Below are 12,252 nucleotides of genomic sequence, written 5' to 3' on the forward strand. Positions count from 1 at the left end.
ATCTGCACTTTTTATTGTATCTAGGACGCCCTCTGCTGGCCATGTGTAGGCTGCGGGATTTCTCGAAAAATTCAGATAGTTTAATCTACAAAAAAAAGTCAAAGATACACAAAAACTTTGTGTCCTTAACCCCAAATTAACCACATAAGCCATAATTCCTTCTAGATGTTCGTCCTTCACCTCCCGCTATTACGGAGAGTGCAGACGTGTACTTGTTAAGCTCTATCGTGCCACAATATAAGCTGCTATTCCCTAAATAACAAAGACCCCCCTCCACCCTCCCATCGATTTAAAAGTCTACATTAATTAGTACTTGATGCTCGCGGGAGTTATGAGATGGATGGCAGGAAATTATTGGAAAAATGCTCAGTACGATGAAAAGAAATTGAAAGAGAAAAAAAAAGACATTAAAACAAGGAGAGGAGAAAAAGGCACCAAAAGCTGGGACGTAATCTAGTCTAAGGGTGATTAACTGAAATGGAGGGTACACATGGGACGTGGGATGAAACACATGTGCTTATCTTTACCTTACGGGATTTCTGAAATCCAGAGAGTGCAACAATAGCAAAGACGAGAGAGAAGAGGAAAAGGGGGAGAAAAGAAGTCATCAGTGGGTTGTAAAAGCTTTGGCGTGCAGGGCGGCTGACGTCATCCATCCACAATACAAAGTTTTTTCAGCAAGCGTTAGAAAATAGTCTGCGTGTAGCGGCGGTCCCTACAGTGCACTGAGCGGCAATTAAAGCATCAGTCCATGTTAGAAGCCAGAGACAACTGCTTAACTCAAACAATGCACTCGGCTTTTCTCTTAATTGTGTGGCCCGGTGCCAAACGCTACTTGCCATTCTGTTGGGTGATTTTACGTCAATTACAATGCTCTTTTTTTTTATTTACTGGAAACGTCTTGCCTTCCCATAGATCACTGTCACTTCAATAAGACGGGAAGCTGACATGGAGAGGAACGGCTCTTTGTCAGCGGACGTCAATGGCAATAGATTTGTGAGCTCTAAATAACGCAATAGATCAACGTTTCAATTTCAAAGAACATTCCCAATGTAATGAAGCTCAAAAAACAGACAATGCTGTGCTGCTCAATACGTCTAGCCGTTTACTTAGGCTCTGATCATGGGTTGTTACTATAATTTTCACCATAAAAAGAGTCCAATCTGTAAAAAAAAAAAAATATTAGGAATGCTCCAGAAACCAAGTTAAACTCCATGGGATCCATCGGAATTTGGAAACAGATCCAGTATGGCTGTCATGGACCTGGTGAGAGCAAAGCCTTACATGATAATTATACAGGCATGGCTACTGGTCAGGGCAGGAGCGGACACAGACAGAAGAGAGCTTCTGCACAAGAACAATATATGGGGCTCTTTTCAGTCCAATAAGTCATCATAATGCGCAATTCCACCTGCTTTGAAGTTAGAAGTGGGGGGCATAACTTCTTGGGCCCATGTGCCACCACACAGGTTACAGTAATGGTATGTCCGCCTCTAAACCAGTGGCCATTGTATCTACATACTATACAGAGCGTAGATGAATCTCCAGTGGTTTGCAAAAATATTTACCCTCTATGGCTTTTTACCTATTTTGTATTATTACAACCTGTGTTTACATATTTTTGTAATCTGATTTGTGTTTGATGCATTAGCACTAAGTAGTTTAAGTTGGTGAAGTGGGAAAAATAATGGCATAAATTTACTTAATGTTTTTCGGCAGCCGGAACATGGAAGATGGATGGTGCGAAATACAGGGATATTCTTGAGCAAAACCTGTTTCAGTCTGTCAGTGATTTGAGACTGGGACGGAGGTTCACCTTCCAACAAGACAATGACCCAAGCATACTGCTAAAGCCACTCTCGAGTGGTTCAAGGTGAAACATGTAAATATTTTGGAGTGGCCTAGTAAAAGCCCAAGACTTAATCCAATGGAGAATCTGTGGACTGACTGGAAGATTGCTGTTCACCAGGGAAAACCATCTAACATGAAGGAGCTGGAGCAGATTTGCTTTGAGAAATGTCCAAAAATCAGAGTGGCAAGATGTGGAAATCTCATAGAGACTTAGCCAAGGCGACTTGCAGCTGTAATTACTGCAGAAGGAGGCTCTACAAAGTAATGACTTTAGGGGGATGAACAGTTATGCACACTGAAATTTCTGTTATTTTGTCCTATTTGTTGTTTGCTTCACAACAAAAAGAAAATCAAATGTTCCCATTTGTAGACACGTTCTTTACAGGAATTAATGCAAACCATCAAAAAAAAAAAACAGTGGAGGTAGCAAAATTAGAAAAATGCCAAGGAGGTGAATACTTTAGCAAGCTACTGTATATTTTGTGTTATTTCATGGGTGCGACTCTTGCTTAGGAGTCTGGTTATATATCCTAATGCCTCCTACATGTGGGCTGAGCCTACAAAAGTTCTAGTTTCCTGTGGAAAAATGTTTAGAATTGAGAGTCCTCAGTGGTTGATACCTTTTAATGGCTAACTGAAAAGATGGTAACAAATTGCAAGCTTTCGAGACTACACAGGTCTCTTCATCAGGCATAGACTAATACAAATTCTGAAGAATCACATATTTATCCACAACATAGCATAGAAAAAAAAAAAAAAAAACATGGATAAGACAGGTGGCATGAAGCAGAATTACCATGAGTGATAAACAGTTATGTCCATAAATGTTGGGCCAGTTCTTAGATAAGGAATGTTTTATTGTCCTCTGATTGGGGTCTCTGTTGTGATGACCCCTCATAGTCTGAGGGGCAAGTTCCTTAGTTGATGTAAAAAGACATAAATCCATGCAACACATTCATTCCACCACTAAGGCTACGTTCACATTTGCGTTGTGCGCCGCAGCGTCGGCGACGCAACGCACAACGCAAATGTGAACGCGTGCACAACGCAGCGTTTTGTGACGCATGTGTCCTTTTTTTGCTTGATTTTGGACGCACAAAAAATGCAACTTGCTGCGTCCTGTGCGCCCTGACGCGTGCGCCGCAGTGACGCATGCGTCACAAAACGCAAGTGCAACGCATGTCCATGCGCCCCCATGTTAAATATAGGGGTGCAAGACGCATGCGTCGCCGCAGCGGCGCCCGACGCTGCGTCGCACAACGCTAATGTGAACGTAGCCTAAGACAGTCAAAGGTCGTCATCAGTTTATATTCCCAGACTCTTCTGTCTGTCTGTAGTTTCCTGTGAGAACTTTCCTAAAGTTTTTGAAACTTAAAAACTAAAATTTGTAAATGTTGTGTTTGTTTTCTATTGAGTTACTAAACAATGGATCACAAAATATCGGAGATGGTCATAGAAGGAGGCAAATATGTGCTCCAAATGACTCAGAGGAATACACAATGCCAGCACCACCTGAGGCTTGAGGGGCCCTTGTGGCGTAGACACACTGATGCTGATGTTTAGCATATAAATGTTTTCAGTAACAATAGATGCGCAGATAATCGGCTTTCTGTTTATATCTAATACGACACTGACGTGATAGAACGTCATCACCACATACAGGGAAATCTCCCTAGAAAACGCCCTGCAGGAAGACTTATTCAGATGAGATTCCCTGTGATCGGACTTTCCATGCCACCATATATTCTCATAGTGTCAATTGCTTCTTTAAAGTATACAATTCAATAAAGCAGCGGTGTTTTAAAAAGTGTATTTGATATGTATCACAGGTGTTGATGTATATTATGGGTATTGTATGCTTTATTAGATGCTGTATTATCATATGTGTACAGTATCTATGCTGTATTAGATGTATATTTCTATTACGTGTGTATAGTATATGCTGTATTATATGTATCTATGCTGTATTAGATGTGTACTATCTCTATACATGCTGCATGCCACATTCCTGTGCACCACTACACTGGTTGGTCGGAAGACTGTCTCAAGACAACGAGGCTCTGACATTCTCCTCTGAAATCAAGCGGTGACTGCACCATTCACGATTTATGGAGCCTAGTCCCTATGATAACACTTCTTGATTTTAACCCCAGAGCATATGTATTATTTGCTTTGGATTCTGCAAGGACCATTACAGATTAGCCTCATCATGTGAACCTGCTGGCACATCCGCGGCATAAATCGGACATGTATGAAGAGAAGCCCATGGCTTCTGTGCTCAGTGATGGTTTCAGGTGATTTCTATGTAGCACGATGTGATGATGGCAGCGCTCATACTCAGCCTGACGCATCCTCTGCCTGCAATGCTCAGCGAGGAGCCTCATCTCTTACCGGTGACTCCCCTGTGACCTGCTCCTTGTTATTGATGCGCATCAAGCCCTTCCTGCCGCTGCGCTCCAGGGTAACGCTAATCCACGTGTTAAGAGGAAGTTTTTCTTTGCTCCTAGAATATAAATTATGGATATTAGATCTTCGCAGATACATACAATGCAGCGTGTAGGAGCAAAATATGAATTTAACATGAAGCAAGATGGAAATGTAATTTATTTTGGTACAAAAATGTTGGTGATTTTGTTTTTTTAGTTAATCAAGACGGCCACACACATTAGATTACCATCAACCTTAGCGGTGGGTTTCGTCTCTATGGATGCTATGTATGGGGTGTCCTGACTCTTCCACAATGCCACATGGCATTAAAAGCAAAATTAGTTAATATTCGGTCAGTATTTACCTGTTATTTCGATACGTACATTCACTATACACATCCCTAAGCCCCCAAGACAGGCTAGCTAGCTTTTGCAATTGTTAGACCCCCCATACACCATTACATAGTCTTGCAATGCATGCAATGTTTGGCCCACTTAGGGCCTTCGTCAAGCCATACACAGAGCAAATAACATGCAATGTTTCGGCCACACATGGCCTTTGCCAAGCCATAATTAAATAGAAGTGTACACTTCATAAAGGCCCTATGTGGGTAAAAAAAATTGCATGCTATTTGCTCTATGTATGCTGTAACCAATAAAGTGATTAATCGTAGGAGAACATCTGTTGCCTTGGATTTTAGACCTTTTACATTTTAGCTAGCTTTTAATCTAGCGATGATTCTGCCGGCAGCTATCATGTCCAACTTTCCTATACACAGGAACGTATGATCTCTATAACATCTCATCTCTTAGAGAACAAAAGGATTGTGAGTCTGAAATTGGACATGTCTGATTCTTATCTCCCCGACATCCTCTATGAGAGTAAAACTGTGAGCCCCCTATATGCATTAGGCTCTCAAGCAAACCAGTCAATGTCAGCGAGATTGGGAGACATCATTCGGATGTTAGTGGGTTTATATACGAGCCGAATGTAAATATTAGTCATGCTGCTGCCCATATTATGTCAGCAATCCCTTCAATAACTTCCTACTGATCTAAATCTTCCAATGCTTCGCCTCTGTTTCTAGTCCTCAGAATGTCCATAAAACGAATCCCACCCAGAGTCTCTGTGCCAGGAGGAGAATACTGTATGTACACGGCGTAGTCATATTAAGTCATTTATGCTTTAGAATATACACATAAAAGCAGTCAGTCTATCCCTCCCACGTCATTCTGGCTTCTCGGGGGGACTGAATTGTTCTGTTCGAGAACTGTTTGCGTTTTGAATATAATGCGAGATTATTACGTGCAGGAAACTTTTCAGACATAATTCTGCAATTACTGTTACATATATTCTTTGGACTTTTTGTGCTAATGAGTACTTGATTATAATAATTTCAGTGATTACATGTGTCAATTGTTTTGCCTGTTCCTTTCTTTGCTTCCCTAATTACCTAAGGCAATTGCTAGTCAAGAGCATTAGCACCGGGAACTTTGTGCCTTGGATTACTACCTCTCCCCAAAAATTCTCACCACTATAATAAAAGAGATGTTATTAAAAATGAAGCTGAAAACTCTCCTAGTTGAGGACAGGTGATAAAAATAGTCTATAACCTACTTAATGACAGCTGCTCCTTTGCCAAGATCGTATCGATATTCCAGGTGTCCGTCGTGTAAGGCCAAAGATACAAAGTCGCCTTTGCCATCTGTTTTTTGCCCATTGTAAAACAGAAGACCATTGGGGTTGCTGGCAAGGAAGACGACTTCCATAGCAAGTTTGTCCCTGAAGAAGAAAACATAGGTTATGTTAACATTTACGTTATTGGTTTTGTTTTTAGCCTATCTACAATAAGTTTGCTAATATTAACTATTATTAAAGGCCTTCAGCTCGATCTCTAGCCGTGGTGACTTGATGGACGAATGATCTGGAGGAAGATCGATCTTATGCAAACCTAGATAGGTCCAACAAGGTATTTTCCGCAGTTAACTTAATAAGAGCAAGCCATCAGGTTGCTGGTCTTCCTCTTCACCTTATTTCTTCTATACTTCTGACCATGATGTCCTTCTCCAGTGATTACTCCCTTAAAATGTGTCCAAGGTAGGCAAGTCGCAGCTTTTTACTGATCCTTTCTTTGGATGACATGTCTGGTTTCATTTGTTCCAAAATTGATTTGTTTGTTCTTCTTGCCATTCATGGTATTGATAACATCCTTCTCCAGCACCACATTTCGAAGGCGTTGATTCTTTTTTCTTTATCATCCAGGTTACGCATCAGTATTTTACCACAGAAAAGACCAAACTATGTACGAGCCGTGTCTTCATCGCCAGTAAAATGTTCCTCGATTATTTGAAGACCTTGTCCAGTGACTTAATTGTTGATTTGCCATTAGCTATTCTATTGACTTCCGATGTCGTTGCTGCATCTTGAGTGATCATCGATCCGAGTAGGTTGAAGTCCTTTACAATTTCCAGTTCGTCACCATTCATCTCAAATGTGTCCCGGTCGTACCTGGCAGTAGTCAATATCTTTGTTTTTAATTTTGAGTAGCAGTCCCATATGCAAGCTTTTCATCTTGACACTCCGTAATATGTCCTTCATTCCATCTATGCTTGTTGCTTTTAGTGTTGTATCGTCTGCGTATTTAAGATTGTTGATGATTCATCCAGCAATTTTGATTCCTTCTTTTTCAGCAAGTCCAGCCTTCCTGAAAAACAGCTTCTGCATTGAAATTGAAGAGAAATAGTGACAGGATGCAGCCTTGTCTGATGCCTCGCTCTGCTTTGAACCATGAAGTGTTGGAATGTTTTGTTCGGTCTGTTAGTTCTTGGTCGATGTAAAGGTTCCTTATGAGGCTGATCAGATGGTTCGGGACATCCATTTCCTTTATGGTATTCCAAAGTTTCTAGTAATCAACACAGTCGAAGGCTTTGCTGTAGTCAGTGAAGCAAAAATAGATCTCCTTGTTGTATTATCTGCCCTTTTCCACCATCCATCTTATGTTAGTAATCACATCTCTTATTCCTCTGTCTTTTCTGAAACCTTCGTGTCCCCCTCAGCTCTTTGTCAATGTAAGGCTGTAACCGTTTTTGTAGATTTTTCATTAGTATCTTGTTAAACATCTCAATATTACAATTTGCAAATATACACATTTTTTTCCCCTATGATCTGTTGAGCTGTTCAGCTGTGATCGATGAGGAAATTGAGCAACAAGTGTTTGATTTTTCTACAGTGCCACCACAGGCTAAATAAAGTATTACACAGAAGTCAATAAAGTCAGTGGACTGTTTCTGCAATCTATAAACCCTCCTGGGTTTCTCCAGAAGGAAAGTATCCACTGCAGAGACAAAAGCACTGACAGCAAAATAAAAAACAAAACAAAGTCTAAAGGCACTTACGTTATATCAGTGGCAAATGTCTGAAGTCCTTTCAGTTCCAAATAGGAGTAGCCATTAAAATGAGGTAGGAAAGGAAGGTTTAGATCCTGGTCACTGACTATAAAAAAAGAGAAAAAAAACCATAAAATAAGTACAGCTGCCATTGACAAATGGTCCAAAACCTTCCGGTATAACCCGCTGCTGCACCATATGATGAGACTTCACATGGTACATGCAGGAATGAGCATCTGCAGATGCAAAGGTTGGCTGCCGTCCAAGCATTGCGGGGTGCTTGTGTGCAATGTCTTATATATGTTCAGTGTTTGTGCCGTCAAGAGGTGTGCTATCAAACTTGACAGTTTCGCTAATCCGGTGTGATTATGTTCCGGCTCATACTCCGTGTCGTTATTTACCCATGCAAAGCCGAGCGAGATAGCGTGACACTCAGTCTATTAAAATCAACATAAAGTTAAGCTCTATATCAATATGTTTCTCCAGCCCAGAAATAGATCCACAAATGATTTATACAGAGTCGTCCTCCCTTACCTTTTCCTCTTAGCTAAATTTATGGAAAGTTACTAATCTTCTGTTTTTAGGAGTGCACCAATCCCCAGACTCCCAGCGTGCAGGGGATGGGGGCAATAAAATCCTGAAGGTTGACAGTTTGGATCAGTGCTGGTCCAATTTGTGCCATCTCCCATGTTGCAAGCAGAGGCAGTTTGTCTTTGCAGTATCAGAGGAGCACAGAGAGACTGAACCTGGCCGGATGCAGTGGTTATGTCAGCTTCAGAGCAGCGCCACCAAGCTCTATCACAGAGCTTGCCGCTCGTGCTCTATGCATAGAAAGCTGGCCCCCTCTGATAGACTGCAGAGGTGGTAGGTAACCTAGACTACAAGCAGTAAACTATAGAATTAAAAATCCCTCCAATCTTGTAAACGGAGGGGATTTTTAATAAGATGTAAATTGCAAATTTGCTTGTTTATAATTAGAAGTACTTTGTAATTTTACCTATTTATACAAATGATAAAACCCCTTTAAAAGGTGGACCGTACTTATCGGTATATGAACCTAAGGCCGGTGTCACACTTGCAACTGCAATGCGAGAAATTCCCACGAGTTTCGCTGGCGGTTCGGACTGGAGTGTGTGGCTGCATGCATAGGTCCGAACCGCCAGCGGCAGTGCCGGGTATTGAGGCGAGAGACTCGCGCGAGTTTCTCGCATTGCAATTGCAAGTGTGACCCCAGCCTAAATGTAACTATCTTGTACTTAAGATCCTTAATAACTTACTCTTTTCACAGAATTCGCCTTCTCTGCCCATTGGGCATTCACACTTGGCTCCACCTTCTGGCAGCACCAGACAAATTGCTGACACATGGCAGGGGTTGGGGTCGCATGGGTTTCGTTCGTCTGCACATGTAGGTCCTAAAACCACAGAAAATCGTGAACGTTACGTCAAGAGATTAGAAAGTCAATGAGTGGAGATGAAGTTTATGCTAGTAATGTAGAATAAAGAATCATAAAGTAAAAGGTGTTTTCCAAGCTTACTATATTAATAGCCTATCCGTCAGATTGTTGAGGGTCCAGGCATTTCTGGAGTTGAAAACAGCTGATCAGTAAGGCTGCTGGTGTGGGACCCCCATCCATCCCACAACTAGGTCATCAATAGCTTAACCCTGGAAAACACCTTTAAGTGTATTCATTATGTATTGACTTGCTGTGAACATTTTATGAAGTCTTGTGTTTAATTGTTTTTTCTAATTTTCACACAAGAGAAAAGGGGTGTAGGACTCTCCAAAGACCTGTCCTGTGTTTAATACGGTGTAGTTCTTACTTCTAGATGCCAAGTTTTCAGAAAAGAGCAAGAACACAAAATGCCCCAGTTACTTTTGGGAGTGCGCCTGGGGGCAGAGGGGTCATCCTGTCAACATTGAAGGGTCATCCTAAAAGTGTGATCCAGATGCTTAATAAAATTATAAGACAGATATTCTGTATAGGGTCATCTTGCGAGGCCATAAACTGGCCTGATTGAGGTTTTCTAAACCCTTAATGGTCAATTCGAGACTGAACGGTCACATCCATTGAGGTTTGGTTTGTTAAAGAATGGGAGAATCACAGACTAAAATATTGTAATGTTAACAAATGGCCAAACTGGACATTTTTATTTATGCTCGATTGCTGACCACTGTCAAGAATGGGAAGATGTCTTACAATAACACACTCACTACAGGTGAACTGAAATATCCCAATGTACATCTCCAATGGATGCCATGGTGTAAGCCTTCAGTGTCATTTGTTGCACATAGGCATGTATATTAAAAAAGGTATACAGTTAACTATGCTACTCTGTACAATTGAAAAAAATGCCAACAAAAGACGTTAAATTAATGGTACCCAGTGGATGCATTTAGGTTATACCGAGAGCTTTTTGAATAGAACCTTAATCCGGTTTCTTAACTGTACATTAAATACAGACCATGCTCATATCGGAAGCCCCAGCCGGATCACCATGTCTCCTGACCTGATCTAAGTGCTTCATACATGCCTATGAGGCAGTTAACTCAGGTCAGGAGACCGAGTGATTTGGCCGGGTCTTCCAATCAGAGCACGATCCGTGTTTCACAATGTAAAACTGGCCGCTGTGTATAACCAGATATAACACCCACTCTTCTAATGTCTACGAGATGCCGTCAGTGGATTACCTGTATAGCCGTGTAGGCACTGACAGTGGAACATTCCTGCTTCTTTTATTTGGCACAAAGCCTCATTATGACAAGGGTTGGGTTGGCATGGATTATTCCCACATTCACCCACACCACTTCCGTACAAGACATCTGCTCCATCCTCCTGTAAGGTGTAGATCTGATTGTTCACATCAAGAATTCGAATGCAACCTTTGAGACCGGTCGACACAGACGTCCGTTCCGCCACCCTGCATGAAGAAGGCGTGTTATATAAATGACATCTCAGCTTCTTTGCACTTTCCTGACAGGCCAGAGAGTCTCTTGGCAGTCAAGCGGTTATGACATAAATCTCAACAATTTCAAGAACAGCTAAAAAAAACAGCAGTAGAAGAATAGTATTGGAAATTCAAATAGGCGTCTCAAATAGCCATGCAGCAGGGTGCATCATCTCATTCCTTGTGTGCCAAGTTTACTGCGGGCTAAAATACTTTATTATTCATATATATGGAACAGTAATAACCTCACAGCCTCCAGTCATTTTTCTTGCAGGCATCAGGTAGGTGGTGTGCTATAGTGCAAGCTGCAGATCTCAGGAGCAGTAGATCGATTATCATATTCTATACATACAGGAGTATGATCACTGCTGTCATTGTGGCGGCATCATCAGATCTGATACCTAAAGCATCATTTACCGTACACTCATTTGTCCTAAGGAAATGTTCTAGCTCCCGGCTCTTGAGCGTAGGTTGGCTGGTGATCACTTCTGTCACATTTAGGAGTAGATCCAGTGTCAGACTTGTCTTGACATGTCAATGATCTCTCACACATTCTGTGCAAAAAATTATGTAATTGTAGCATTTAACCGACAAGAAGTAAAAATATAGGAGCTTGTATCAAGCTTTAAGGTTGTCACCAATCCACTGGACAGAACTAATGCATCACCCACAGATTCCAAAAACAGAGCCATGTCTGAAAGAGAGTCACTAGTCCAAGAGCTGAACTGTTACATCCAATGTCTAAGGGACTGCCGTCAGATTTACTGGTGTGTCTCATAGACAATGAGTATTGCATAATGGTGAGCATGCTTGAGCACCCCTCCATTCAGACAGGGATCAGATTCATGTTCTAGAGATCAGTGGGGGGCCCAGTGGTTGTACCTACAAATATGTGATAACTTTAAACCCTTGTAAAGCCTTTTTACATCTTCCCATCCCAGGACGTAATAGTGTGTCATAGGGAGTGTGTTGGTGTATCCTGAGCTCCACCGGGGACAGATTCCAGCCGGTAACTGTTTCTAACAGCAGTGATTGGGGCTATCTCAGATTGCTTTTATTTAGCCAATTAAATGCTGAAAATCTCTGACAGTGGCATTTGAGTGAATCCTGGTGGGGGATTTTTTTTCCCGGCACCCTTGTTTGATTCTGTTGAATTGCTGGTTGCCTTTCCTGTGCTGAAGGCCCCCATCATTGCCACCTCAGTGCTCCTATTCATAGGAAATTGTTATTTGTACTATGCAGTTAGGAAATATACACATATCAGTCCTAAAGAAAGTAAAGTACCGAAGACATATTAGCATAAAGGTGCTGCACAAATAAAGCTACAGAGACTCTCAATGCATGTTTTACTCCTGACTAAGCTCTTAACTGCTGAAACGCGCGTCAAGGCTCTCTGTAACTTTTCTTTGTGATCACAATTCTATTTCTTAATTCCTATTTTGTTATATTTTCTTTTTAAGATTGATCCAAGTGACCAATTTAATAAAATTTATATTTTATACTGTTGATAATGTTTTGTGTGGTATTGGTTTGTTTGTTTATTTTGGTTATCCCACGCAAGTGGGGGTGCACGCAAGCGTCCCAGAAGGAAAGCGTCACGAAGATAAGTGTCGTGATACAGCAGTTATTTCATGGCACAGAA

General features: G+C 41.4%; 1 protein-coding gene across 16 annotated transcripts in view; it reads right to left on the reverse strand.

Annotated features, from left to right (window-relative positions):
• Nucleotides 1-12,252, reverse strand: part of AGRN (agrin) — a 487,688-nt gene that overhangs the window by 39,885 nt on the left and 435,551 nt on the right. For 12 of the 16 annotated variants that reach the window (XR_013213195.1, XR_013213196.1, XM_077250009.1 and 9 more), the window contains 6 exons: nucleotides 10,354-10,583; nucleotides 8,942-9,076; nucleotides 7,674-7,770; nucleotides 5,896-6,060; nucleotides 4,243-4,354; nucleotides 528-539 (listed from right to left, as the gene is read on the reverse strand). Coding sequence is in view for 14 of the 16 variants with exons in the window: in XM_077250009.1 (XP_077106124.1) it covers nucleotides 528-539; nucleotides 4,243-4,354; nucleotides 5,896-6,060; nucleotides 7,674-7,770; nucleotides 8,942-9,076; nucleotides 10,354-10,583 (751 nt within the window). In the remaining 2 variants the exon portion in view is untranslated. The remainder of the gene's footprint in view (nucleotides 1-527; nucleotides 540-4,242; nucleotides 4,355-5,895; nucleotides 6,061-7,673; nucleotides 7,771-8,941; nucleotides 9,077-10,353; nucleotides 10,584-12,252) is intronic. The other 4 variants (XM_077250007.1, XM_077250011.1, XM_077250014.1 and 1 more) reach the window with 1 other exon arrangement.

Source organism: Ranitomeya variabilis, chromosome 4, assembly GCF_051348905.1.
Source record: "Ranitomeya variabilis isolate aRanVar5 chromosome 4, aRanVar5.hap1, whole genome shotgun sequence".
Taxonomy (NCBI): domain Eukaryota; kingdom Metazoa; phylum Chordata; class Amphibia; order Anura; family Dendrobatidae; genus Ranitomeya; species Ranitomeya variabilis.